We start from the raw sequence: 27,561 nt of genomic DNA, 5'->3' as shown, positions 1-27,561 counted from the left end.
GTTTATGGGCCTCTAATGACCTTTTTGCTCTCAGATAAGGTATTTGAAAGAAGACCATAGAGCCAAATACAGCAACCATTGTTTTTTAATTTAGATGCATTTACACAAGTATAAAGCCAGTTTTAGAAAAATGCCCATTTCATTACATGTTTTATAATCAGATTGATCTGCAAACTTTTATGCAAACAAACAGCAAGAGTTACATATAACAAGTTAGCAGTTCCACCCCATCCTAGTCAGCAAGGCAGCAGAGATGGCCCCCTTGCAAGAGTTCAGATGTACTCTTGGAAATCAGTGGCCAAGTGCTTTCAGGATTTATCATGGAGTCTAGATAAACCTTTCTCAGCTACTGCCAATGGTCAACATGGAGAGTTCTTTAGTTTTAATGAAGTTGGAGGAGACGGTGGTTTGCTATCATTTCTGTTTTAAACAAACCAGCCAGGGTAAGAGGGCATATGGCAAGGTGTAGGCTTGAGTCAAAGAACCAAAAAGAGCCAGTGTCAAGTGATTCAGAACCACTTGTCAGATTTGAGACCTTGCTTAGAAAAAGTTTCTTTACACCTGTAGCTGGAGAGATGAAATGGACTGAGTACTGGAGGCAGTATTTTGGTGGTATCTGTTCCAGGATTTCTAAAGTTGGGGACTGGTGCTTTTCCCTTGCAGGAGTTCAAGTGGGTGGATGAAAAATAGGGGAGGGGACAACAACAACAAAAATAAGGTGAAGCTGTAGATATCCAGCAGGATTTCTAGAACTCTGAACCTGTACATGATTTCAGGTTTGGAATTCTCACCTCCTTTGGTCAGTCTCTTAGTTGAGAGACCTCATGTAGGTATGCACCCAGCACCTTCACTCCCTGGATGTAATTATACCTGGAGAGAAGAGAGTTTTGCATATTAGTCTGATTTGTATTCTTGTGAGCACCCACTGGTGTGTCATCAGGATTTGCAACATCACATTCTGCATTTGTATCTGCATCAAAAGCTACCAGACCAACTGTACCACTTGGTCTACACTAAAATAATACTTCAAAATAATCCCCGGTAGGTCAAATTTATAAACCAAGCATCTACACAACCAGGCCTGTTATTTCAAAATAACAGACTGCTTATTTCAAAATCTATACTCCTGCTTTCCTTGGGGAGTAATGCTAGCTTCAATGTGGATGCTCTGGTGCTGCTATTTTGAAATAACTATTCCCTAGAGTAATTAGAACCAATTACTCCACAGTGCGTCCTATGGCTCTGAATTGAGGTAGTGTGTCCATGTTAATAGAGCCTGCCTAGGACTAATTTCAAGGCTTCCCCATAGCGGGGACACGTTATTTCAGTTTTGTAAAAATCAGGCATTAAGTCAAATTTAGTTATTCTGAAATATCCTAGTGTAGACATGTCATGAGAGAAGATGAGCAAAGAGCAAACTAGAAAGACTGCAGAATTGCAAACAAATGCATGCAATGACAGTTCAACATACACAGGTACATAATTTCTTCTACAGAGGAGCTATGAATGGCTATATAAATCCATTCAGGGAGAAAGACGACAAAGCAACCAGTCTCACAGGTGGGTACTGATGCATTTCAAAGCTTGTACTATGGACTCAAGCTAGTACAGCAACAAGTAAAGCTTTGCAAATTGCTACAGTGCCAAAAAGGCAGCTATTTCAAAGTGACACTTGATCAAACTAAGTATTGTGTTCAAGCTGAAACATTTTCAGCTGATTAGGGGCATTTAGTGTTTGAATTCTAATAAAGAAAATGCAAAAAGTGAAAAACTGAAATGCTTTAGGCACTGTCAAAAAAAAAAAAAAAAAAGCCACACACACCCAGTTAATCCAGGCCCTGTGAGGTCCCTTACCTGTTCAGTTTTTCATTCTGAGAATGGGCACCATCATCTGAAGCACCAACAGGAAGCAGCATTACATTTTTGCCTGTTGCCTCTTGGAAGGTCAGAGTGACAGGAATGCTTCCTCCCTCTCTTGTCAAGTCTGGATCAACTCCAAAAACTTTAAAAAACCAAAACCCACAATCAAGAGTTTGTCAGTTCTCCCGAGTTATTGCATCATCCCCAGCATGTTTCCTTAGTAGAGACCCTGCCATCTTTAGGGATCCCAAAGCACTCTGAAGGGTAGGTTTTGACCGACTGACGGCCAATGCTTGCAACTACCAGGACGACCTATAAGGATGCAACCAAGGACACAAAATAGCTCTTATACTTCTTGATCCCAAACTCAAGTTTAAATACAAGAACATTAAGCCAGAGTCAAGCTGGTCCCAGTATAATGCCAAGGACAAATTATTTCAATTGAACCACTGCTTGCTGCAGCAACTTCAATTATCATCCAAGTATGACCTTGTACATCTTGTTATTACACCTGCTTAGCTCCTAGCTTACCAATCTTGCTGCTACACAGATATCACCATTCAGTGCGTTCGTGAGCAAGATCAACGTCTGAGGTGTCTAGATGGGCTAGACTTAAAATCCCCCAAGTTAACTTCACTGACCTGTCTTCACTGCTCTTCTGCCAGCCATGTAGTGGGGATGATTGAAGTCTGACACCCAAGGTTTTCCACCATGGCCTAGGTGCACTTTGAACTTATTGGGACTCTGCAGCTCAGCAAACTTCTTAGTCAGATAATCGTGAACCTTTGGTATCAATGATTGAACAATTACAAGTCTAGGATTAAGTAGAGCTAGCAACACATTGAAGGAGTTTATACAAGTTCCTCTTGGGTCATCTTACAGATAGACAGGTTATAAGTGAAGCTTAACATTACAGTACTAGAAAGCATATAGCAGTAAATACTTGCCTAGAGGCTGTTACTTTACAACACAAACTCAGTGAAGAGTCAGTGTGTTTCTGTACATGGGAGGCACATTTCTAGCATTGCCCACAATGAGCATTATAAAAAGATTAACTTGCACATCTAGATTTGCAAGAGATCAGCTGCCAGAACAGAAGAATTCTTAGCTAGTTTAAGAGTTGGGCTACGTTGCTGTTGCTCTCATTCTAACGTGCAGACTCCCAGTACACTTGGATCCCTTCCCTGTGCTCTGTACTGCACAAAGACAACTGCTGCCTCATGGAGCTCACAGGGAAATGGCCAGATCTTCACAAAAGCTCGGCACCCACTTGCTTTTTTGCCAACAGCAGTTTCTGGGTGCTGAGCATTTGAAATTCTGACCCTGAAAGGCTGGATCATACAGCAAATAGTTGCCACGTCTAAGGAGAGAGCTCACTAAGCCAACTCCACAATTCACTTCCAGTGGTACCAGCAAGCTACTTATAGTCCTTACAGCGTACTGGAAAGGCACAGCAGCAGCCACGCTGCTGGAAGAGAGGGCTGGGGCTTTGCTCCTTTCCCCATTGGGAGGGGGAGCAGCAGAACGCTGAAAGCTTCACATCCCCCTCTTCCCACGGTAGGGCTGTGTCTAGACTACATGGCTCCATCGACGGAGCCATATAGATAAGGGTTGTAGGCAAAGGGAAATGAAGCAGCAATTTAAATAATTGCCACTTCATTTAAATTTACATGGCTGCCGCGCTGAGCCGACAACCAGCTGATCAGCTGTTTGTCGGCTCAGCGCGGCAGCCATGTAAATTTAAATGAAGTGGCGATTATTTAAATCGCTGCTTCATTTCCCTTTGCCCAATAATCAAATCTACATGGCACTGTCGACAGAGCCATGTAGTGTAGACGTACCCTAGGAGGGCAGAACCTCCCCCATCCCTGCAATATATGTGGGTAAGGAACAGTAAAGTATCATAGGAGGCCATGTGCCTCCCTTAGCTGGTGTCACCTCCTTACTTTCCCCTGTAAATCTGGTATATTACTTGCACCACTGAGGTCAACCCACTAGGTGTTAGATTTGTGCAAGTAAGGCTTTCAAGTGTGGTACTGGAGCAAAGTATTTATTGCCAAGTTATAAACTAACTTTCCCAGCCATTGGTTTTTGTCCCATTTATCACACCTGGGCTAAGACAGACACCAACACTATGTCAAAGACTTCAGTTAAGATGCATCCTATCTTTGCAGGTTCTAAATAAGAGGCCTTAGAGGTGAAGGACAACAGAGACCACCGAACTGCTGCTATGATTGCAGGCTTTGAACACTGCTGCTGTTCGGGCTTGTGCAAGGGTGGAGGAGGACTTGGCTTGTACCTAAAAAACCCTCATGGCTGGAGCTTTTAAGGACAAGATTCAGCCATTCCCAACTTATACCTGTTTGTTGACCTCTTCTGGAGTCATGTTTGGCACTAGCCTGATGGAGAATTTGCCAATGACTTTCCTTGGAATCACAGTCTTGGCTCCTGATGCAGAGAAGGCTCCTTCGATGCCATGGAGAGATAAGGATGGGTATCTCCACCTGTGCATCAGGATCTCTTTCTGCAGAGAGACGGAGAAAGTATTCAGAGTTAAGATTACGGGGGAACTGCCAAAAGCTATTGAGTTATCTAGCCCAATAGTTTTCAGACTTGTTTTCCCCTCATGATCCAGTTGAAGATTGTTGATGCTCGAGACCCAACATCAATTGACTGGAGTGTGGGCTCTAGGGGTGGGTCTGAGGATGAGCACTGAGCTGTAGGAGGGGGCTCTGGGCTTTTGGAGGTGGGAGGTGACCAGGAAGGGCTTACCTTGAGTGGCTCCCAGGCAGCAGTGTAGCGGGAGTGCTAAGACAAACTTTCTGCCTGTCCTGGCACTGGGGCCATGCTGCACCCCAGAAGCAGGCAGCAGCAGGTTCTAGCCAATCGGAGCGCGGAGCTAGTGGTCAGGGCAGGAGCAGTGCACTAGGAGTCAGGCCTGCTGCTGGCTACTTCAGTGGCACAGTGCAGTCTGTGGTGCCAGGACAGGTAGGTAGAAAGCCTGCCTTACCACCTCCTACTGATCCTGCAGCAGCAAGACCCAGTGCCTGACATTCAGCGACCCAGTCCTGGGTTGCAACCCTTTGTTTGAAAACCACTAGTCTAGAAGTTACTCACAGAGATAACAGACAAAATAAGTAGTCGCTCAAGGCAAGCAAGACAACCTGCATTGAACTATGTCTGTATGGTTCAAGCATAGACACCAATGGAAGCAGCAATTTGAACAAGGTTTCCACCTACAGGTATCTGAATTAGTCCTCTCCCAAGGAGAGAGAGTCAGTTAATCCCTACCCTGACAATTCAGTTTAGGCCTGATAAAAGCAGTCTTGAAAGATTGGCCAAGGTGCTTAGCTAGTAGGAAAGCTTTGCCAACCAATTTGATTCTTCCTTCACAACTAATCTGGAAACAGTTGGTAGAGAAACATTTATACAGTGGGCTGTGTCAGTGCTTGTAGCTAACATTACAAGAGAGAACTGGTCCTATTTGTGCATACCATTTACTCTCAGCCATTAGGGCTGTCATTTGAGATAGCTCTGCACAACCAGCGACTGCCAGTGAAGCCTAGGGTCAGCTTGGGCAGTCAGTTGTTGTCCGTATTTGACAGAAGACGGAAGTGACAGACTGAAAAAAAGCAGGGTTCTGCCTTTCAGGATCAGAGCCTAGCAAATGGTATGCATGTGAAACTTGCAGACCTGTAGTAAGGTGCAAGTGTATTACTCATGAACAGCATGCATAGGAATTCTATGTTGTTTTGGAGTAGCCACACAACATTTTAACAGGAATTGTGGTTCAGAAGATTAGACACTAGATTGCATAATTGACAAAATCCCTTAGCTAACTATTAATGTCACCCATCTTCTGATTTACAATTTGGCAATCATGCCAACAGCCACCACCATTAAAGAGAGAGCACCAACATTTGTCAGTTGCATTGGAGATGATACTACTTCATCTATATTTAATAGTCAGAGAAATGTGATTATTATATTGATAAAACCCTGCCAAGGCTCAATGGAGTGAGGATGCAGATCTCCTCGTCATTGGCTTGGTCACACAGGACATTTTGCGGAAGTGAAACTCCTTCCATGAGACGGTAGATTTAAGAATTTGTAAAATGCAAGGTACTTAAGAGTCTAGACTAACCTCATTAGCCAAATTGTTCTCTTCCCAGAGACTTTGAAAACTACTTGAAAATAAAGGTACATCAAGACTGAGGTGTATCATGTCATCTTTAAAACTAGTCAGAGCCACACACTAGAAGAATTTGGTAACATGTGTTTATACTATGGTGGCAGTGTCTGGAATCGTAAGTAACAGCCCTGCTATTTTATACACCAGAAGAGACATTTTTGTAGGAGGAGCATGCTGCCTACTCTTTAGGATTAGGGATGTAATAGTATAGTTGATTAACCACTAAGCAAAAGCTTATAGGCTAATGCTACAGACTACATGCATTTGACTCCCCTCTTTGCCAGTAAATTTTTAGGTAGGCTATCCAGCAGTCCAGGCTTGCGCTGGGTCAAGGACCTACCCCCACTGCAACTCTACATTTCAAGTGTATTAGGAGGCAGGCAGCCAGCCTGACTCAATTCTAGCTCACGCTGGGCCCATGAGCTCAGACCCCACCCAGACAGGGGCTGCTGCCATCTCTGATACAGAGGCCGCTGTGCGGGGTGACAGGCAGCCGGTCCATGAGGGGAACTGGTTTTTAAAACTGGCTACAGCCGGGCACCCCTCGCTGCTGCCTCCAATACACAGAGTGGCAGGAGATTCCTCGGGAGTGGGGCTCGGAGTACACTAGTTGCCAACCCCACTCCTGGGGACTTATAGAATAGTTGAGTAACTGATAAGAATGCAGGAGGTTAATCAATTAACCAATATTTAACATTCCTATTTGGGATCTGATTTTCTAAAGCCTATCAGAAGCCAGCTTTTCCAGTTCACTACAAATGCAGTGCACATTAGCACATAGGAGCTTTTTTTGTGCACAAGTCAAGATATTCTGCCTATGGAAAAACAAAACAAAACCTTAATTCTAGCTGCCTCAATAGATGAATTAGGCACTGAATTCTCCCTTACAGATGCAGCAAAGACTTTAGTCTACAATACTTTGTAACTGTATATAGAAGAAAGGAATTTGAGGAGGGGGACAGAAGAGAAGTTGAGGCACCGCACTTTTGTGCTATAGAGTAGTTTTGTTGCTCCCACATCTTTTCTATATTCCTCCACATCGAAGTCAATCTTATCATACAATTCTAGCTCCTCATCGGTAACAGGCGCCACGGCTTCATCAATGCCAGGGATAAGGATTTTCCCTCTCTTATCGAGAAGGGACCCTGCAAAAGAAAGGCGTGCCAGATCAGGGTCTATGAAGAGTGATATTCAAGTCTGGTCAGTATTGTTTCTATGTTGTTTTTTTTAAATAACAGTAAAAGTCATTTGAAAAACCTTGGTTTCTCTAAATGCTTTCTTTGGTGGGGACAGAAAGCAAGAAATTCAGTTCTGGAGACATAGGTTAGAGGCTACTCTTAATGACTACCCAGTGAAAGCTTTGTCTATATACAATAAATAGGGTGGCTACAACAGTGACCCAATTAAGAGTCGCTTGGCAACTGTTCAGGTCAGCACTAGTTGTGAAGGGACTCGTGCAGTAGGCCTTGTCATTTCCTTAAACACTGCACCGGGGTCTATTATAAATCTTTCTGTGTCAGACTGTTTGACGTCAACTTCTTCATGGAGAGTTGTGTATTACATTGTGTAAGACAGCTGAAGGGAAGCAGCCATTTTCTGACAAGTCTGAGCTCTGAGACCCTAAGTCAGCATCCTCTCTGGTTTTCCCTAAAAAAAACCAGATTCAAACATATAAATGACTCCTTCCTCAGATCAGTATTTCAGTGTCTAGGGAGTTGAACCTAATTCAGTTTCTCCTTCTGCATCACTACAATTTCAGTAAGATTAACTAATTTTAAGTCAGACAAACAGTGCCCAGTAAATTTGGCATTAGAACCCTTTACAGTGTAAGTTAGCTTGCACCAAAGAGCTTTTTTAAGATGCATTATTTACAGGACAGTTTGCTGCCAAATGTATGCTTGAGTTTTATGCAGTACTACAGCAGGCAAATATATATCTCTTACCCATCAGAGCAATGAGATCTGTCATGGCCTCATATACTGAGCCACCATAAAGTCCAGAGTGAAGATCTTTATCACTGCATTCCACCTGGTTTGAAGCAAACAAACTTGTGATCAGATTAGTTTCAGCAGCACTTTTAATAAATCTTCAATGACCTAGACTCAGAGTTAAAAAAAAAAAGTAATCAGTAGATACATCTCTGAGGTAGCAGACTGCTAAACCACACCAGATGCTTGCAGTATATTCTTTGACTGGGATAGCAGCAAGAGGCCTGTCAGGATTGGGGCCTCATTGTGCTAGAACTTGTACAAATGTACCATGAACATTTCCTGTGCTGAATGCCTTACAACCAGATTCAATACCAAAAGTCTACTTTAAAAATAAATTAAAAAACAATAAATAAAAAATAACACACTTAACTACACACAAAACCATTGGCCACATTGTTCAACCTATGGGTATCCTCACTCACAGGATGGTCAGTGGCCCGGATTAAAAGATGGTGCCCCAACTAGTAGCATCTTTGCTATTGTCTCACAGGGTATTTTGCTGACAGTTTTAGAGGCACATCCTTCTCCCCAAGTTTGATGGAGTGGGTCCCGGGGTAGGCTATGCACAGGGCATATAGCCGCTCCCCCAGTTACGACCACCTCCACTTACGGCCATCTGCACTTACAACCAAAGTGATCGTTGCAGATCTGAGTTACGAATGGCGATCTGCGCTTATGAACAGCGCAGTCACCATGTAACTATGAGATCAGAGTTATGAACACTTCGAGTTACAGACCAAGTGTTGGTTGTAACTTGGGGAGCAGCTGTACAGGAAAAGAGCTTTGGTGTATCTTCCACTAGGATACACCTACCCATCTTCAAAAGATCACAGATTAATATTCTAATACATCCAATGCTAAGTGCCAAAAATTAAGACAGCTCTTTAACAAAGAGATTCAATCTGTCAATAACTTCAGTTACACACAGGAATGAATAATTTACCTCTATGAAAAAGTAGCAGATTCCCCTAAGGCCATATGTGATACAGGGCTTCTTCTTGCCTAGCCAGTAGTTGTCAGAGATACAAACATAATCTACATCTTTGAAGAAAGCATCTTTTTGAGACAAAATCAGTTCATCAAGGCCTTCAGAGCCAGACTCCTCCATGCCTTCCAGACAGAACTTGATGTTCACTGGTAATTCCTTTGGAATGAAACAAGCAAGGAAACAGTCAACATTGCTCAGATACTAGGTCATGCAGATTTGTTATGCATTCTTGTGCACACAAATAGACATTCTAGTTCTGAGACAGGCACACTAGTATCACTTTATGAAGTGCTTGCAGTTCTATTGATGTGTCTTCATTGCCAGCAGAATCTCAGAGCACACAATTCCCAAGATGATGGGCCAGACTTGCCACGTCGCAGTTGAAGAATAACTTCATTCCAACAGTGGCTTTCACAAAGGGGACTTAAAACAGTGCAGCACTTACAGACATCCTCCTGCTTAGTGGAATTCACAGCCCTGAAACAAACCCAGGCTGCCCCATGCAATACACAGGGGAAGAGAGTTAAGTTCCAAAAAAGTAGATTCAGCAATGCTGTGCAGAAAGTCAGCTGAATTAGCCAGCTGAACTGCTGGAGAAGAGGGGTGTGGTGCAAGCTTCTGCCCCCTCCCAGAGCTGAGAGCCACATGGACGGAGAGAGTTGAGGGGAAGGGGTGCTAGAGGCAGGCTTTGGCTAGGAGGAAACAGTTTCAAACAGTCTGGGGCTGCAGCAGGCAGAGACAGTCCAGCCTGTCTTGGGGGTGCTGCAAGGCTGCTGGCTGGAAGATGCTTTGGTAAGTGCCTCCTAACCAAAGCCTGCCTCTAGCATCCCTTCCCCTCAACTCTCTCCCCTAGGTCACCATCCAAACCTGCTACACTCCCAAGGTCAGGTCTCAACTCCCACCCAGACCATGTACCCCTTCCTACACACCTTGCCCAGGCCAGAATCCTCTCCCGCACCCAAACACCCTCCCAGACCCTGCACCCCATTCCCCTACCCCAGGTCACCACCCAAGTCCTCTATAGTCTGCACTCTGTTTCCCCTTCTACCCATCACAATTCCCCCCCGCAGACTTTGCACCCTCTCTTGAAAGCCCTCCCCCAGGCCAGAATCCTCTCCTGCATCCATACTCCCTTCCTGACCTACACCCCAATCCTCTGACCAAGGTTACAATCCCCTCCTTCATCCAAACTCCCTCTCACCATCTCCTGCACCCCAATCCCATACCCTGTGCACTATTCTGCACCCAGCCACCATCCTAGACCCTACACCTGCACCATAGAGAAGTGTAGCCCTTGACCACTTTCCAAAATTTTGGAGTGCTCCTTGTCTGTGAATCCTGTCAGAGCCTGGACAATTGATGAGCTGTTGGGCAACAGCAGGACTTGGGCAGCTGAAGGAAACTCATGTGCCTTGGGACTTCAGCTACCTACAGAGTCAAGCAGCAGCTAAGCAGTGGCCTCTGAATGCCGGTGGGACTTAATGGCTGCATTCAGGAACTTGAGTCTCCCTTGTGAATCCCACCTGTGGTCCCTTTAATGCTTGTTCTGAGCACTAGTTGCTCTTCTAGCAATCATGCTCACTATTTCTCCATTTCTCCCCCTCCCCAGCCCACCCCCCAGGAACATGCCATCTTGGCAGTGATGAATAGTTCCTGGAGAGATCTCCCTGGCCATGATTAGTTACATTTTATGCAATTCATTGTGTTAGAATTATTAAGAGGTTTTGGCATTAATTAGCTGTGAAACAAAAGCAGATGCACTTGCACCTCTGGCACCTTCAATCTGAGGCAGCCCTTAAGGTAGCACCTGAGAGTCACTCACATTGCTACAAGTGGAAAAAAATAGAAACAGAGGGATGCAGTCTCTGGCAGACTAACAGAACCGGGGTCTTCCAGACAGATGCTATCCCATACAACAGTGGCTCCCAACCTTTATGCTGCAGACCGGCAAACCCATTCACAAATGTTTGGCGGGCCGGTAACACTGTATTTGCATATTTACTACCCAAATAACAAATATGCAAATAAATGATACTGGTCCACTTAGGCAGTGGGGAGCAAGGGGCCGAGTTGGGGGCTAACACCCTTTGACCCCCACTCTTATGCCCCGAGCCCTTTCACCTCAGACTCTACGACCCATGCCAACACCCTCGTCACATGACCCCACACTCCCTAAAGTGAGGCTGCCCCCCCTTGAGAGCCCAGCCATTACTGCTGCACGGGCAGGGGGAGTGGCCCCTTGTGCCTCCATGGGTAAAGGGGGAGCCCTGGCAGTCACCATTATGGGGAGGGAGGTGCCTCCTGCTCTGCCCCAGCACTGCTGCTGGCAAAAGCAGCCACACAGACAGGGGTGGGGAGAGCCCTAGGGAGGCACCTCCTGCTCCACCTCCTTCTGCCACCACCTGAGCCACACTCCCACAGCCACTGTGGCCTGGCAGCAACGCTGCCATAAGAGAACCAATTAGAGCTTGCCTGATCAACCTTCCCCCCCCCCCCCACACACCCCCCCCACAAGCAGATGAGTTTATAGAATTAAAACTAGGATGACCATTGCAAGCCAAGATGATTAATGATCTTCACTGAAGGGGGGGGGGGGGGGGCCGACCACGCACCACATGCAAAACAAGCCTCTTCAGAATGTTACTGTTAATGTTCTACTATACCCATGGTGTCCAAAATGCAGGTCACTAGCCACATGTGGCTGTAATGGCTACTGCTTCAGAACTGGTTGGACACCGTAATACTAGAATATAGAGGTTGTTGAGAATCAATAGTGATTTTCCACAGGCAAGTTGAGACCTTTTGATTGCAATCTTATTTCAAGTTAGATTAAACTTCTAAACTTGGCAGAGTTGCCAATTTAACATTGAGTTGATTCATCTGCCCATTCCAGCCTCAAATTGCTGTGACAGTTTTTTAGCAAAGTTTGACTTTGAGCTGAGTAAATCAGACCACAGCAACTTTTGACAAAGAAAGCCTTTGGTGAACCTGGCTGGGCTTAACGGATTCTCCTGCAGGAAATTTCTGTATTTGTCTCATTCCATGTGTGGCTAATAAACATTGAGAACGTTCAACTCTAACAAGTGCCCTGATTGCTGCTCAAAAAGATAAAAAGCTGACCTTTCAGATGGGGTACGCTGTAACTAAATTGAGCAGTTATAATGTAGGTATCCAAATGCACAAAGTGTCAGACCTAGATTAAATCAGTACTGATACAGTATCATTTACTAGACTTTTGACTAACCTGGGGCTAGGACAACCTTTGAACTGCACAAACAGGTTGAGTTTAGCAGAATAGAGGTTGTTAAGATACAATACCTGTTTAGTTTGTTGATAAGCTTCAAGAGCATTCAGCCAGGCAAGGACTGGACCTTTGTCGTCTGTTGAGCCTCTCCCATACAGTTTTTCTGCAGATAGGAGAGAGAAGAAAAGTCTATATTGGGGATGTTTAAATTAGATAAGCTTAGGCTTATTGGGTAGTTGACTACTCTCTTACAGACATCCCTAGTCTGTATGAAAGCTTACTTGAGCCAAAAAGGGTTAACGAATAGGCTCAGTGTTTCAGTGTTGTGAGCTCACTCCTGGAGTCTAATCAAGTTCTGCTTAGCATGAGACCAAAGAAAAAGAGTGAAGGGGTCTATAGGCATCTGCCATTGCTACAAACCTAAGGCTAGGAACCATAACAGCGCCGTCTCAGGACTCCTAGACATATAACATTGTGGTCCCTGGGTGAACACTTACACAGTGGGAAGATTGCCCAGCTACAGCAGCACTCTGGCCATGCATCCTGTGTAGTCAGCATTCTCAAGGCAAGGCAGAACCAGTTCCATTAAGCCTTAGATTTCTCTTGTGTAATGAAACCATCAGCCCTCATCACACAATTTCACTGCCACTTTGTCCTACTCCAATGGCACAGTGGGGTTGAAGCCAAGGACTCAGTGCAGCCCTTTGCTCTAACTTACCAGCAATCATTGAATTAGACTTCACTACACACTATCAAGTCCAAGTTACTCCAACACATGAAGCTGGCTAGCACCCAGTGATTATCAAAAAGTGATAAGGTTTAAGTAGCCTGTTTGCAAGGCACTGATCAACACATGCAAAGCTGACAGGCTGTATAGCTTAAATTGAACTTATCTTTTCAATGGAGTTTTATCATACAACCTTTGAACCTCAAGATCATAAATATAGTATGGGAGCTGCTGAAACATGGAAAAGGATCATCATAGTGGAAGAGTATTAAATATTCAGAAGGGAGGAAAAGTATTTTCAGCACTCTTCACTATTGCTGGCTGTGTGAGAGCAAGAGTAGGTGTAGAACATTCAAGGGAAAAAGTTCCTCCAGGTATGGGACTGTACCAGATATTCTGCACCTAGAATATCTGGTACAATCCTGCAATACCCCCTAGGCAGTGGCCAAACTCCAACTAGCTAAACCAAAGCAGGAATGAGAACAGTCATTCTGGCTTATGTTGCCAGGCACACGGAAGGTGCTGTAATCAAGAGATCATTTAAGTTACGGCAGGAGTGGTTTCAATGCCCATGGCACTTCAAAAACCCAGGGTCAAAGTTAATGCAGATCTGCTTCCCTTGCTCTGCACTGCTAGTTTTGACAGCACAAAAATTCAGTCGTAGTGAACAACTGCTTGTGACCACGGAGTTTCCATGGAAGCCTGACAGAAAATTCAGAATGGCCATTTCAGTATGGGGCTGAGGGAGAAAAGGTACAAGCTGTGCTTGCACCATCTGAGGGGAAAAGAAACAGGTCTAACTTTGAGAGATCACATTTTCCCCTTCTTTCAAAAGCGGGGCTTGTTTACCATTTTGCTCTTAATACATTTTAAAAAAAGGTCTGAAAAGGAGTGCTGAAAGCTCTTCAGTTCTGCACTCTCCTAACTGACTGTGGGGAGTTTAAGAGAACACCTGTTAGGACTCTTCCCAGACAGTCTAGAGCTCTTACCATCTCTTTCTACCAAGGTGAAGGGTTCACTGTCCCAGCCATCTTCCATGGCTGCAGGTTGTACATCCAAATGCCCATACACACAAACTGTTTTCTTTTTTGGATCACAGCCGATTTGGCCAAGAATAATTGGAGGTAGTGGAATTTCTGACCCATCAGGGAGCTGGAAATAAGAGGAATTTCATTACAGGAAGTTTTAATGGATGAACAGGTAAAGTACTTACAAGCACAGTTTTTAGATCCATAACTGGTTTTGCAGAATAGTTGAATGTCAAAGCATACACATTTGGCTTTGTTTAAAACTATCATTTTAGTAGTTTTCACTGTCTCCTCCCCCTCCAAGTTTTTGACAAGCCAAGAACTGCTGTACTGGGCAGGTTGAGAGAGAATCAGAGATTTTACAAGCCACGTGCAAGTAGCAAGACACTGATGTGGATGAACATCTACTTCATATTAGGGACGTGCACATATACCTGGAGTACATGGTTCATGTTCCTGGTGCCCTCTGTTTCATAGGCAGCAGCGTGTGTGCGCGTGTGTGTGTTGGGGGGGAACTGGTTCCCCCACGCATGCTGGCTCCTGCAGATCCATCTACACCCCCTCTAAATTCCCACAGAGGCAGCAGTGGGAGTGTGTGTATGGGGGAGGAGGGGGAAGCTGGGAGCCGGTACTTGCTCTCCCCCACATGTAAACATGTAACTACTGATTTTTTTCAGTTACAGCGTTTTACACAAACATTTTAACATCCCTACTTTATATTAACATTCTTGCCTATGATTTTAAGGGAAAAGGCTCATCCAGATGTAAGGTAAGCTATTTAAACAAGATGTGGCACCTAATGTTTGACAGATTCTACATTGAAATTCTATTCTGGCCCTCTTCACATGAGGACTTCTTACACTAGTAAGTTTCATGCTTGGCTCAATCTGGTGTACACGTAGTATACACTACTTATTAGTTATGTTTATTAGTCATGTTTCTCCCATGCCAAAGGCCTTGGTAGACTCACCTTGTGTGTTTGCCAAGGGAGCCAAAAAAGTTACAAGACCTCTAAGTACACCTGAGCCAAACCACTGCAACGGGCCACTAAACATCCCAAAGTCTAGCTGGCCCATGTACATTGACTCATCATACCACATATAACCTTGCCAAGGGACAGTTGCAATCTTTTTCCCAGCATGATAGATGTGGAAACAGATGGTGACGTATCAACTGTGAATCAAAGTCACCATGTGGCTGCAACTCAAATTAATACTATTTTAAGGCAGGTAAACTGCATCAAAAGCAGTTACAGAAACAGGGGGTAGGAGGAAAGAGGAAAGCTGTACACATAGCACAGGCAGAGCCCAAGAACACATCTGCTGAAATTCCAGATTTGGCAACATTCCATGTGTTTACTGTGCCACACAAAATAAGATGATTTTAGATTTATAGGGAATCAACACTTATTTGAGGATCTCTTAAAATACTAGTATGGGGTTTAAATGCACTTCAACAGATAATGGAGTACAGCAGCCTGAAGTTAAGTTCACTGGATAAAATTCCAGTCAATTTAAAACTTAGTAAACCCTTCAGGTGAGCAGATTTGAGAGATGGGGGAGGAAGGAGTAAGAAATTTAAAATAATTGCTTTGAATCACCAAGAAATTCACAACACATGCATCACTTTTAGTACAGTCACCACACCCTTCATTTGGCTGGAATTAGCCAATAGTAGACCTCTGAAGCTAAGGTGTATTTCTTCAGTTATTTTCTATACTGTTTACGTGTAATAAAAATCATGAGGCAAGAGCCAGTGCTATTTAGAGAAACAAGTTTAGAGAGTCACATTCTTTAAAGGAACTTGATCATTTGGAAGGCCTCCATTAACAAATATTTAAGTTTTGATTAGTCATCTTGTTACCCAGAATAAGATGCAACACCCTTCAGCCATGTCTACATTCAAGCCCATATGCAGGAAGTTCTGTGTGTGAGGGATGTATGTGCTTGTGTAAATGTGGACCACAATTTTTTAAATTGCTCACTGTCCTTGCCATCTTGTAGAGTCAGAGCATGGATGAGGGAGGCTTGGGCACACGCCGCCCCAGTTTTCCCCTGGCCAGCCAGAATCAGCCCCAGCCTCACACTTACTTGGGGGACCACAGGAAGTGGTAAGGGAGGGGTGTTCACACCCACTGCACCCCTTCTCCTCGCCTCTGGTGGGGGTGGGTGGACGCTGCAGCTGCTTTGATCTCTGTAGTCAATGTTCCAGGGTTCAAATTAGCAGGTTTAGTGAAGACACACTAATTCGAACTGAGAAGGTGCTCCCGCTGGCACTGATAGTCCTGCTTCTACGAGGAAGCAAGGAAGTCGAAGGGAGAGTGCCCCTTCCAACTTCCCAGTGCTGACAGTGCCAAAATTCCATTTAAGATTACTGCAACCTAAGCTATGCAATTATATAGCTGAAGTCAATGTATCTTAATTCAAACTTATCCCTTAGTGTAGATCAGGACTTACAGTACTAGATTTTAGTTTTTTTTTGGGGGGGGGGGCAGGGGGGTTGGTAATCTAAAGCAAGGATCATTCTTTAGACCAGGGATCATACGGCCTATGGGTTCTGACAGGTTTGGGGGAGGAGGGAAGAAGTGACTCTGTACACTGCCATTTTCCCCCCTCTTCTGGCTGGGAGGAACAGCAGGGCAGGGAAGCCCTGACCCCGCACTTTCTTGTAGGCTCCATCCCCATTGCTTCCATTGGCCCAGGAACTGCAGCCAATAGGAGTGGCTGGGAATGGTGCCTGCATGTACAGGGCAGTGCTGAACCATCCCACGCCCTCCCACCTGCAAACTGTAGCTGTTAGGCAACCCAATCCTTTTCTCCCTCCTCCACACCCTCCCTCCCTGATTGCACGGGCTGAAGCTTGAGGTGAATGATGTGTCTCTCCCCCCCTCTCATTTGGAGGCCAAGTCAGTGAAGTTTCAAAACGAAAACAAAATGAACCACACACCTCTTTACTTGTGTGGCTCCTGACCCGCCCCCCAAAAAGTTGCCTATTCCTGCTTTAGTCTATATACACAAAGGAAGAGTAATTGATAAGAGATGCTGTGTGATCAAAGCAGCTATTGTTCTGTTGGAACTATCTGTTCAGTGCCAAAAACATAGGCATGTTGTCCTGTAACTAAAATAAGTGCTTTTAACTTTTAATCAAGGAAGTCACATGCACTGCCAATATAGGGGGAAAAAATACCAGGAAAACAGTACAGCAGAGTGTGTGTAACTGCAGTTTACAAGTTGAGCATTAGAAATAATGTCCAGCCCTGCCAGGAATAGGTGTAACTTACTATAAGTTATAGGTTGTGAGGGAAGAGAAAATTTAAAACCAGAAGATCCAGTTAGTATGAGAAACTATTACAAAAGCATCTCTTAGTCAACTATGGGAGAAGCAATGTGAGTAAAAATCACCAACCCACCCACCCCCTCTGCTGGTTTGGATCTAAGTTGTGTAGTCACATATGTCCTAGTGTATTGTTTGTACTGTGATTCTCTTTACAGCCAGTTGGTCCTTCAAAATAAAACAGACTGATATCACAGCATCTCCAGCTTTAAAGTTATAGCACAGATTCTCACAGTATCTAGTTCAGAGATCACGTCTGGGCTCTGAAGCGGACGAAGTCTTAGCAGCTAAATTAGTGTTAACAAGAGTCTTCAGACTGAGGAGTAGGAGAAATAAGAGTCTGTTCCCATTTGGGTAACCGCTAGTCACCCACATACAGGTTACACACTGGCCGCTTTGTTAGAGATCTAACTGGCACACAGTATGTAAGTATTCTGCCTGAGGATTATCATCTAGTAACGTGAGCATCTCCTACCTTTTGGGTGCCAATATTTATCAGTTGAGTTGTGCCACACAGCCGTTCAATGTCCTTGGCAGCAACTTCCATCATTTGTTTGATTTCTTGCCTCTTCTCTGGCCATGCCGACACACTTTGGATTGCAACCCATTGGGCCAGCCGCTATTTATAGATAAAGAGGGTTGAGTGGTTTTAAAGCATGTGTGTATAAACCAGATTACCTTTTGCAAGCTATTATGAGCACTTTAGAAGTGTATGAACAGAAAGTGTACCAAACCGCCCCCGATACTAATTTTGTTGTACAGTTTTGTGTTTTACAAGATTTGGGGTGACTGATTCTAGTCTTCTGTTTTAAGAGAGGTTCAGTAGTACATTATGGCAGTTACAATTGAAAAAGCTTTTGATACAACTGGCTTTTAACAACAACAACCACCCTCTCATCATGTACAGTAGCAAGAGGAGGAAAGTATTCAGTCTTTACTGACTTATTAAAAGGGTATAAGTGCATTATAGCATGGGCATGCCCTCCCTGCAGTCTAGGTCAGGGCTTTCTAACAATGGTGCTTTGTTTTACTATCTAGTGCCAGCTATAGTTATTTAAGTTTCCTAAAAGATTAGTTCTTGTCCTAACCACTAGAAATCTCAGGAATACAATCTTGGGCACATGTGGTGGTTACTCCTAGATCCTTATTGACACGACAGCCATGCAAAGTGTTTAAGTTTAAGCTCTATATTGAAGTTAAGTCTTTCCAGAATTTGATGAGAGAATGGCAATACAATTCTTTTAGTAATGTATGACGATCTAGTATGCACTTTCTACTGTTCTGATATTCCTAGAGTGCCTTTGACTTGTGTCTGACCACTATCCAATGAAATGTCTTATAATATAGTAAGATTTTCAGTTTCCCCACATGTAATGAAATAGATTAGATCGTTAGACTAGAGCGTCAGCACAGGACTGGAATCTAGGAATTACCAAATCCTAATCCTGTCCCTTAAACCAACTTCTCCTATACATTGCACAGCTCACTGAACATTTTCCCTATTGTAAGAACATTTATCTTATTAGTCTGTTGTAAACTTCAGTTGCAATTTATGAAGCACTTTAAAAAAGCCCCATTGTTTTCCAATATAACTCTCAGTCTAGCAGTTTAGACATTTTGCCAATTAGAGTAGTATCATTTTATCTTCAAAATTATGCTATTTACAGTCTCTTCAGCCACAAAGTTACATGCCATTTAAATCACTTGAAAGCTAGCAGAACCAAGAAGATACAAATAATGAAGCTGACAGTCGCATCCATTGACATGCCTTTCAAATTTCATACAGCTCTATCTGTCCTATAATACAGGAGAATAAAGAGCTTTAATTCTTACCTCAACATACAGATCCTGGTGTTCATCAATGTACTGAAAAAGTTTTGGAAGGTCAGACATTTTCTGATCAGAATGTAGCTGTTGAAAACTCTAGGAGGAAAGAGAAGTAGTTCTGTATGATACAGCCAAGCTGACCAAGTAATTCAGAGAAGCCAATTTCCCCTTTAAAGTTTAACACTAGTGCTCCACCTCCTAGATTTGCACTGTTGCAGTTTCTAGTCAAGTCATGGGAGTCTGAGGACATCTGATGCAACTTGCTGTGTCAGTCTGGAGATCACATGACAGCAGAATACAGCTGCATGGAAGCGGTGTAAACTGAATTCTTAAAATACAATAAAGCAGTGACAAAATTGGTGACCAATACTATGAAAGTATCATTTATATTTCTGCAGAATGAATTTACACAATTGAATATGAGCAGTTGTATTTGAAGGTAGAGTAATTTGGCTTTAAATTGGCATATTGTTTTGTAAAGAGACAATTTAGTTACAATATGTAAATCTAACCCATTTTAGCCATAATTTGTAATTTTAATCTTAGTATTCTGTATTGGGTACTCTTTCCAAAAGTTGTATTTTAGAGGATTAGGCAAGCCACAAAATAGAAGGAATATGTTGCAAACTGAAATGCAGAACAGCACTGGGCAGTAATTTGAAGGGGAGGCCACTTCCTAAGTTTCGGACGTGGTCACAGGGCCCTGGGGCAGAAGGAACAGGGCCCTTAAATAGAAGGAGCTGAAAGGCCTTATCTCCTCAGCAGCTCCCAGGCAACATGTTAAGGGGAGAAGCCTGGAGCTGCATGCGCCAGATTAAAGGGTTAGGCTGACCAGATCTGGCTTGCTGACAGCCTCTTGCCCAGATCTAGAGGGTAGTAAGTGCTACTGTTTAGAAATATTGTTACCACTTACACTGCACCAACTCAACCCTTCTTGTACTCCTGCAAAGTACTAGCACACTTGTATTTAGTAGATATTCTTGTCAGTGCTTGCAACAGTTAAGGAGCAAGAAAATTTAGAAATTCAAAACACAATAAAAAACTATCCCTGGAAGGCTCGATGGTAGGTCAAGAATACGGCCAGCCCTCAACATTTTGGCACCTGAGACGGGGAGCTCAAATGACTCCCTTATGCCCCCTCACTTGGGCCAATTCTGCCTTCTTCCTGTTCTACTCTAGAGAAGAGAGAATACATCGGCACCAGCAGCAGACAATTTTCTACACTCTGGATCCTAGTGGCATGCTCCTTCTCCCCTCCCTCACACATTCTGGCACCTGTCGCCTCGGTTCACCTCACGGTAAGGCCAACCCTAGTCAAGACACAGTTATTTGGAGTCACTCAAAAGCAGTCTGTAAAGACTGACTGATATCATCACACTACTGGGGAGGAGGTATGTCTACACTTTTCATTTAAAGCACAAAAAGGAACACACTGAAGCATGGAAAAAAAAGAGACTTTTACATATTCAAATAATATTGTTTATGTAATGCTTTTCACCTGAGCACTCAATATGGTTAATACTCAAGACTCTGTGGCAAGACATGGAACTTAAAGTCACTGAGTCTTGAGGGGAAATCTGAGATTGCATCAGAGCCCTGACTCTTTCAAGAGGGGCAGGAAAAGCCACAAATTCTCCAGTGACCACTTTTTCCATTTCATTCCGCAATCTAGCCCAAATAGCCTGGAGCTAAAGGAAGGAATGTTATCTACACAAGTATCTGCAACTCCTTCAGAACTTCCCTCTTGTTCAAACCATGAGCAAATCAATTTAGCCCATTAAATATCCCTAAGAAGCCACCAAGCCAAGGCAGTGATGGCAATACCCCTTCTCTCCAGATGTAGCCAGTGAGCCATCTAGACACAATTCATAGTGATTTTTCCCTTTGAAAAGGAAGTTAAATACAGACATTTATGTCAGTGATCTATGGTTGGAGTTTCAAAATTCAAAACACCCAACACAATAATAATGCTGATCTGTGGTTCGCACAGCCACACCTGTGAGTAAGTGGTTATGTCTGTGATGGAAAGATAGTATGTGTACAGTTAGGCAGTATAATGGTCTACATGGCAATTATATTTGAATAATCTGGCAAAAGAATAGATGTCTGTCCATCCCCAACCCATCATAAGAGGGAAGGTCCTTTCTTGGATTGAGAACTGGTTAAAAGACAGGAAACAAAGGGTAGGAATAAGTGGTAAATTTTCAGATGGAGAGGGGTAACTAGTGGTGTACCCCAAGGGTCAGTCCTGGGACCAATCCTTTTCAACTTATTCATAAATGATCTGGAGAAAGGGGTAAGCAGTGAGGTAGTAAAGTTTGCAGATGATACCAAACTGTTTAGGATAGTCAAGACAGAAGCAGATTGTGAGGGACTCCAAGAAGATCTCACCAAACTGAGTGATTGGGCAACAAAATGGCAAATGAATTTTAGTGTGGCTGAGTGTAAAGTAATGCACATCGGGAAAAATAACCCCAACTATACATACAGTATAATTTGGCTACGACAAATCAGGAAAGAGATCTTGGAGTTATCGTGGACAGTTCTCTGAAAACTTCCACACAGTGTGCAGCGGCGGTCAAAAAGGCAAATAGGATGCTAGGAATTATTAGGAAAGGGATAGAAAATAAGACCCAGAATATCTTACTGCCCCTGTATAAAACTATGGTACGCCCACATCTTGAATACTGTGTACAGATGTGGTCTCCTCACCTCAAAAAAGATATTTTGGCCTTGGAAAAGGTTCAGAAAAGGGCAACTAAAATGATTAGGGGTTTGGAACGGGTCCCATATGAAGAGAGGTTAAAGCGACTGGGACTTTTCAGTTTAGAAAAGAGGAGACTGAGGGGGGATATGATAAAGGTCTATAAAATCATGAGTGGTGTGGAGAGGGCTGATAAAGACAAGTTATTTATTAGTTCCCATAATAGAAGAACTAGAGGACACCAAATGAAATTAATGGGTAGCAGGTTTAAAACTAATAAGCAAAAGTTCTTCTTCACACAGCGTGTAGTCAACCTGTGGAACTTCTTGCCAGAGGAGGCTGTGAAGGCTAGGACTATAATAGAGTTTAAAGAGAAGCTGGATAAATTCATGGAGGTTAGGTCCATAAAAGGCTATTAGCCAGGGGATAAAATGGTGTCCTTGGCCTCTGTCAGAGGCTCGAGAGAGATGTCAGGAGACAAATCGCTTGATCATTGTCTTCGGTCCACCCTCTCTGGGGCACCTGGTGCTGGCCACTGTCGGTAGACAGGATACTGGGCTAGATGGACCTTTGGTCTGACCCAGTACGGCCGTTCTTATGTTATGTTCTTATGTTTCAAGCCACACTTAGAAGTAATATCAGCTCATGCTAGCCTTCTGGATCAGTCCTGAAAGACCTATGCTTCTATTGAGGATGGACCTTAAGACTCCTTGCCCCTCAGACTGCCAAAGTTGACTTGCTAATTCTACTAAAAATGACATTCATAAGGGAAACAAAGAAATAAGTTTAATGCTATGAAGTTATGTCACTAACTTCTCAAATTTCTTTGTGCATGACCACAGAGGTCACACCACTGGATAAGTCACCCCTTACTTCTCATAAGAGGAACTGTGGCTAGACTAAGAAATGTGTTCCTCAGTGGATAGGACGGATATGCAGAGGACAGCACAGTTTGAGGCAATCTATTTAACAGCAGTTGCTCTAGGCTAAGGATGTTAAGAAGCGTGTAATCGTAGTGGATACAAATAGTATCCATTAATCTTACTGGCTAATAGGGACGATGCTACCCCCACTGCGGCTCTGCATTTTAAACATAGTAAGAGCAGGGCGTGCAAGCAGCCTAGCTCTTACTACACTTAAACTGCAGAGCCACAGTGAGGTAGCTCCTGGACCCAGCATAAGCCAGGACTGAGCCATGCTTGCTCAGTCCCGGCTCGCACCGGGGTCCAGCAGTCCCCGCGGACAGGGGTTGTTTCACCACAGCAGGTCCTGTATGCGGCAGGGGGTCCCAAATCCCTGCTAGGACCCCACAGACAGAGGCTGCTGCCAGCCTCTCCTGTGCCCCTGTACTGCTGCCTCTAGGATAAAAGCAGCAGGGGGGGAGGTGAGTGGCACCACAGAGAGTGCTGGGGGGGGGGGGGGAACGGATTTAAGCCCTTCCCTCCGCCCCCGCTGCCTGATAGAGAGGCAGCAAGTGGGAAGGATGAAGTGAGTAGTCAGCTAATCTTTTAAATCCCTTCTCTAGGCTAGCTGGAATCTTAGACCTATTCACAGCCAAAGTTGTTAGCTTTTCTGCTATTTTATGTCACCACCTCTTTCGGTTTAGATGGAGGAACTGCCCTTTGATCCACAAATAATGCTTTGCAGAGATGACAGCCTACTGACCACTTTTCTGGAATGAAGAGCAGGAAAGCATCAAGGATGTGAAAATACATTTATTTTTGTAACACGTAGCCACTGAAATTTACAGTGGCTACACGTTTACACACAGGGGGCCAGGTGGGAGTGCCAACTCCTGCCTGCTCCCTCTTCCCCCCACTGCTGCCTCTGATACATTGGCAGGAGTGTGGGGGAAGGGAGGGGCAGGAAGGAGGGGAGAAGAGGAGAGAAGCATGTGGCTCCACAGAAGCCAATGCTCACCTTAACCCTCCCCATACGTACTGGCTCCTTCCTACCCCCCTGCTATCTCTTTATCAGAGACAGAGACTGAGGGAGAGGTGGCTGCATGAAACCATTAGGATTAACCAATGATCCTAGGTGTATCAGTTAATTGTGTAAACAGGTACATGTTCACATCCCTGGAAAGCATGAGCATCTTGACACTACAGACCCAAACATTTTCACATCATATTGCCAGTTAATAAAGCAGGCCACAAAAAACAGAGGCGGCACAGGCATTCCCTGATATTTTAAGCCAGGTACGGGGAAGAAGAGCTGAAACTGGAGACAGAACTGAAGAAAGAGATAGTTAGCTACACACACTATCAGTCACTGCTAGCCACAGGCCAAAGAATCAGGTATGGGGGCCAATGCTAGAGGGCAGGCCATGGAATTCTAGGGTTTTCTCACCATTTTAACAGTTGTCAGGGTCTTGATATTTCAGATGCACAGGCTGAATGACACAGCAGCCCCCCCATGCAAAATGGCAGCAGAGCCAAAATTAATTCTCCTGTGGGTAAGGGGCTATTAATTTAGTGGGGCCCTGTATACAAGTCTTTCTTCTAATTTATCACAATTATGTATCAAGGCTAATTTTGTTATATTAGCACTATACTAAACTTGCTTTTTAATAAACAAATAGCCATTTGTTTTAAAGTAACAAATTCTGTGGTTACTTTCCAGTTTTAAAATATACACACTATAGTTAAGTAGGCTATTCTGAACTAACTTATCTTAGAAGAGCTGTCATATTAATTTCTTTTTGGAAGAGAGTTTGGGTGTAGGAGGGGACTCACGAGTGTTGGGGTGCAGGAGAGAATGAGGGAGTATGGTGCAGAAAGCACTTATTACAGGGGCTCCTGGCCAGCAGCACTCAGGCAAATAGGTGGGGCCAGTGCTGGGGGCAGGGACAGCACACAGCACTGCTTCTCCATTCCCCACCTCCTGCTGCTTGCCAGAGAGCACACAGACATGCCAGGAGCTGGCCATTTCTGGGACTAGCATGGAGTCACAGCATACAGGCTGCCTGCCTAAGCCTTGCTGAACTTGTAGTAGGCTGGAGATTATTATCAGCCAACAGAGAATCCAGGATGCACCTGTCACTCGTGATCAATGGGTTAGCCACTACTGATGAACGAATTTATTTTTGCAAGACCGCCATAGCCTGGGGCCCTGAGCTGCAACCCTTAACGCCCTGGTGTTAAATCTAGTCCTGAGTGACAAACACCTCCCGTCCAGTGTGGCCAGCATCCTCACCCACATCGAGAGCCCCCGGCTGCGAAAATTGAGAGGGGCTAGAAAAGCGGATTAAACTGTCAGGTCCCTGGTCTCAGAACAAGGAACGCTGAATTGGGGAAGGGAAAAGAACCTGCCTGGAGCCCATATATCCCAAAGGGATGCAGCTCAGAGTCAAGCGCTGCAGGGGGAATCCCCTCCCCTCCCGCCCGGCAAACACACACACAGCCCCACCGCACGGTACTCACCAAGCGGAGTGGGGCCGGTTTCCACCTGCGAGGCCGCAGGCCGCCACGCAGCAGCGACCTGCAGCCGCGAGACAGGATCAGCGCTGCGGCCATGAGTGACACCGCTTCCGTTAGCTGCTACTGCAGCAGCTTATTCCCAGCAGCGCCAGTGGCTGGAGAGAGGATTTCAGTGCCCCCTCCCCACCATCTGGCCGCTCAGGGGATCATGGGCTGGGGGAAGGGGGAGAAACAAACCGAGCCTCAGCAAACTTGGCCAGGCGCAAAGTGACGAGCCATCCCTCCACAGCCCCGAGCTACCCCCCTCCCAGCCAACACAGACAGCGATGGGCGCCCCGGCAGGGAGCCACCACTCACCCGGAGCGACCTCCCCACGTGGCGCCGAGCCGTCCCCAGCAAAGCAAGAGCCCGCAGAACCTTGCGCCCAGCTGTAGTTTAAATCCCCCCGAGAGCCCGCCCCTTTGGAACACCGCGAGTCCCAATCACAGCCTCCGCTCTGCAGCGAAAGGACCAGGAACACGTCAGAAAGAAGGGGGCGTGGCTATCTTCGGGGCGGGGCAACGGGATTCTTGTGGAGCCCCGCGTTCGGGAGAAGAGGAGAGCACTGGCCTGAGGCTGCGGCTCTCTAGCGACTCCTCTGGTGGAGTCGCGGTCCGGCAGCAACCCATCTCGCGGAGGGCACAGCCCGGGGATGGAGCCGATCCGGGAGAGCGGGAGGGAGGCGAATGCAAAGTAACGAGGAACCGGTGCAGCTTGTCCCCTGTTGTGCATAATCTGCCCCAGCCTTCCGTGCTGTTGGACAAGGCCCCGCGATTGTCAACACCAAGTGTTCAGAAACCACAAATCAGTTAAAAATAATGAATTTCTTTAGAAATCCTATGGATTTTTTTAAATGGCACATATGGGGCTCTTTTTATTTACCGACTGGGTTTTTAGTCTCTAAGAAGTGCGCAGTTCGTTTTTTGAAGCTTCTCTTCACAACCTTGAAGGCAAGTTTTTCAGTAAAGTTGGTTAATGTTGGTTACCTGAATATCTAAAAAGTCTGTTCCAAACATGGTGCTACAACCTGTTACTGGGCATCTTTCAGCCCTTCATTTTCAGCCTTGAGTATGAGCTAACATGAGATTCCATCATCTGCTACATTACAACAACACATATTTTGCCTTTATATAGTATTTCATCCACAGATCTTAGGGCACAATATCAAGGTGATAACGCAGAATCATCCCTATTTTACAGATAGGTAAATGATATAAGTGACTTGTTCAAGGTCACACATCAAATCTGGGGCACAAACAGAGAATTCATGTCTTTTAACCCTAGTTCAGTGTCACACCCATGCTGTTGAGTGTGTGTATGTGAGAAATATACTAATCTTTGTGGGTACTGGCCAAAGAGGAAGTGAACAATCCCAGGGCAGCCTGCATGTTTGTGAACTAAGTCCTGGTGGAAGGTGCTGGCTTGGCAGCCATGGAGCCTCAAGTTCTCATTTTATCAGTAAATAAGAACAGCATTGGTGCCAGTGCTGAAAAAAATCCCCAAGGTGCCTTACACTAGATCTCAACCTGACCCAGAGGCTCTCTTTCTAGGGGTTTTCATAACCAGGCTTTGGCCTCTGTGAAATTATCAATTTTGGCATCAATCCTGAAAATTGTTCAGTGTAGGTGGATCCCTGTGTCCCTGCAGAGATCCACTGAGCTCAGTCTGCACAAGCATAGAACTATGTGTGGAACAACTTGCAGGATTCGAAGGCAAATATGCCCATAAGTGACAAGACTGGACAAGTGACAATGGCAGTGTTATCTTATCATAGACAGCTTACCAAACTTTTTTTCACAGCAAGGAAATACCACCAGATTTTAAAATGGCCCTACGTTTCTAATGTATACTGATGCCAAAGAAAGAGTTAAATGTGAGTGTCTCAATTATATTATATTTATACAGAGAAACTGAGGTCTTGCCATACTGGATCAGATTAATGGCTCACTGAATCATAGCTTTTGTGTCCTCATCTTCTGCCACTTACATTGATAAATCAAAAGTCATTTCAATGAAATCAATGGAATTACACCAAAATAAGTATTGTCAGAATCAGACTTCCATCTCCAGGAGAGGCCTACACTTAATGATTCAGTGGGGGGGGGGGGGGGGGGGAATCAAACTGTCCTAAAATGCACATAGCCTATGGAGTAGAGAAGAATGAGAAGTGCAGTGGAAGACTGAGCAAGATAAGTGAGGCATCTGTCCC

At 44.7% G+C, this 27,561-nt stretch overlaps 1 protein-coding gene across 2 annotated transcripts; it reads right to left on the bottom strand.

Moving 5' to 3' along the window:
* Window positions 1-67: 67 nt before the first annotated feature.
* CNDP2 (carnosine dipeptidase 2) lies at window positions 68-25,825 on the bottom strand. 2 transcript variants are annotated; one of them, XM_075921067.2, is made up of 12 exons: window positions 25,671-25,825; window positions 19,197-19,284; window positions 17,839-17,982; window positions 13,992-14,154; window positions 12,350-12,438; window positions 8,987-9,187; window positions 7,996-8,080; window positions 7,037-7,197; window positions 4,220-4,384; window positions 2,502-2,643; window positions 1,855-2,002; window positions 68-870 (listed from the first exon to the last, which is right to left on the bottom strand). In XM_075921067.2, the coding sequence occupies exons 2-12, from the start codon at window positions 19,254-19,256 to the stop codon at window positions 801-803; spliced, it is 1,428 nt and encodes a 475-aa protein (XP_075777182.2). In that variant the 5' UTR covers window positions 19,257-19,284; window positions 25,671-25,825; the 3' UTR covers window positions 68-800. The 2 variants fall into 2 exon arrangements, with proteins under 2 accessions (XP_075777182.2, XP_006121467.3); XM_006121405.5 differs by lacking the exon at window positions 25,671-25,825 and adding an exon at window positions 25,317-25,455 and having other exon boundaries at window positions 19,197-19,286.
* Window positions 25,826-27,561: the final 1,736 nt, after the last annotated feature.

Source organism: Pelodiscus sinensis, chromosome 2, assembly GCF_052426305.1.
Source record: "Pelodiscus sinensis isolate ZL-2025 chromosome 2, ASM5242630v1, whole genome shotgun sequence".
NCBI classification, from domain to species: Eukaryota; Metazoa; Chordata; order Testudines; family Trionychidae; genus Pelodiscus; species Pelodiscus sinensis.
This window is presented reverse-complemented; position numbering and strand designations above follow the sequence as displayed.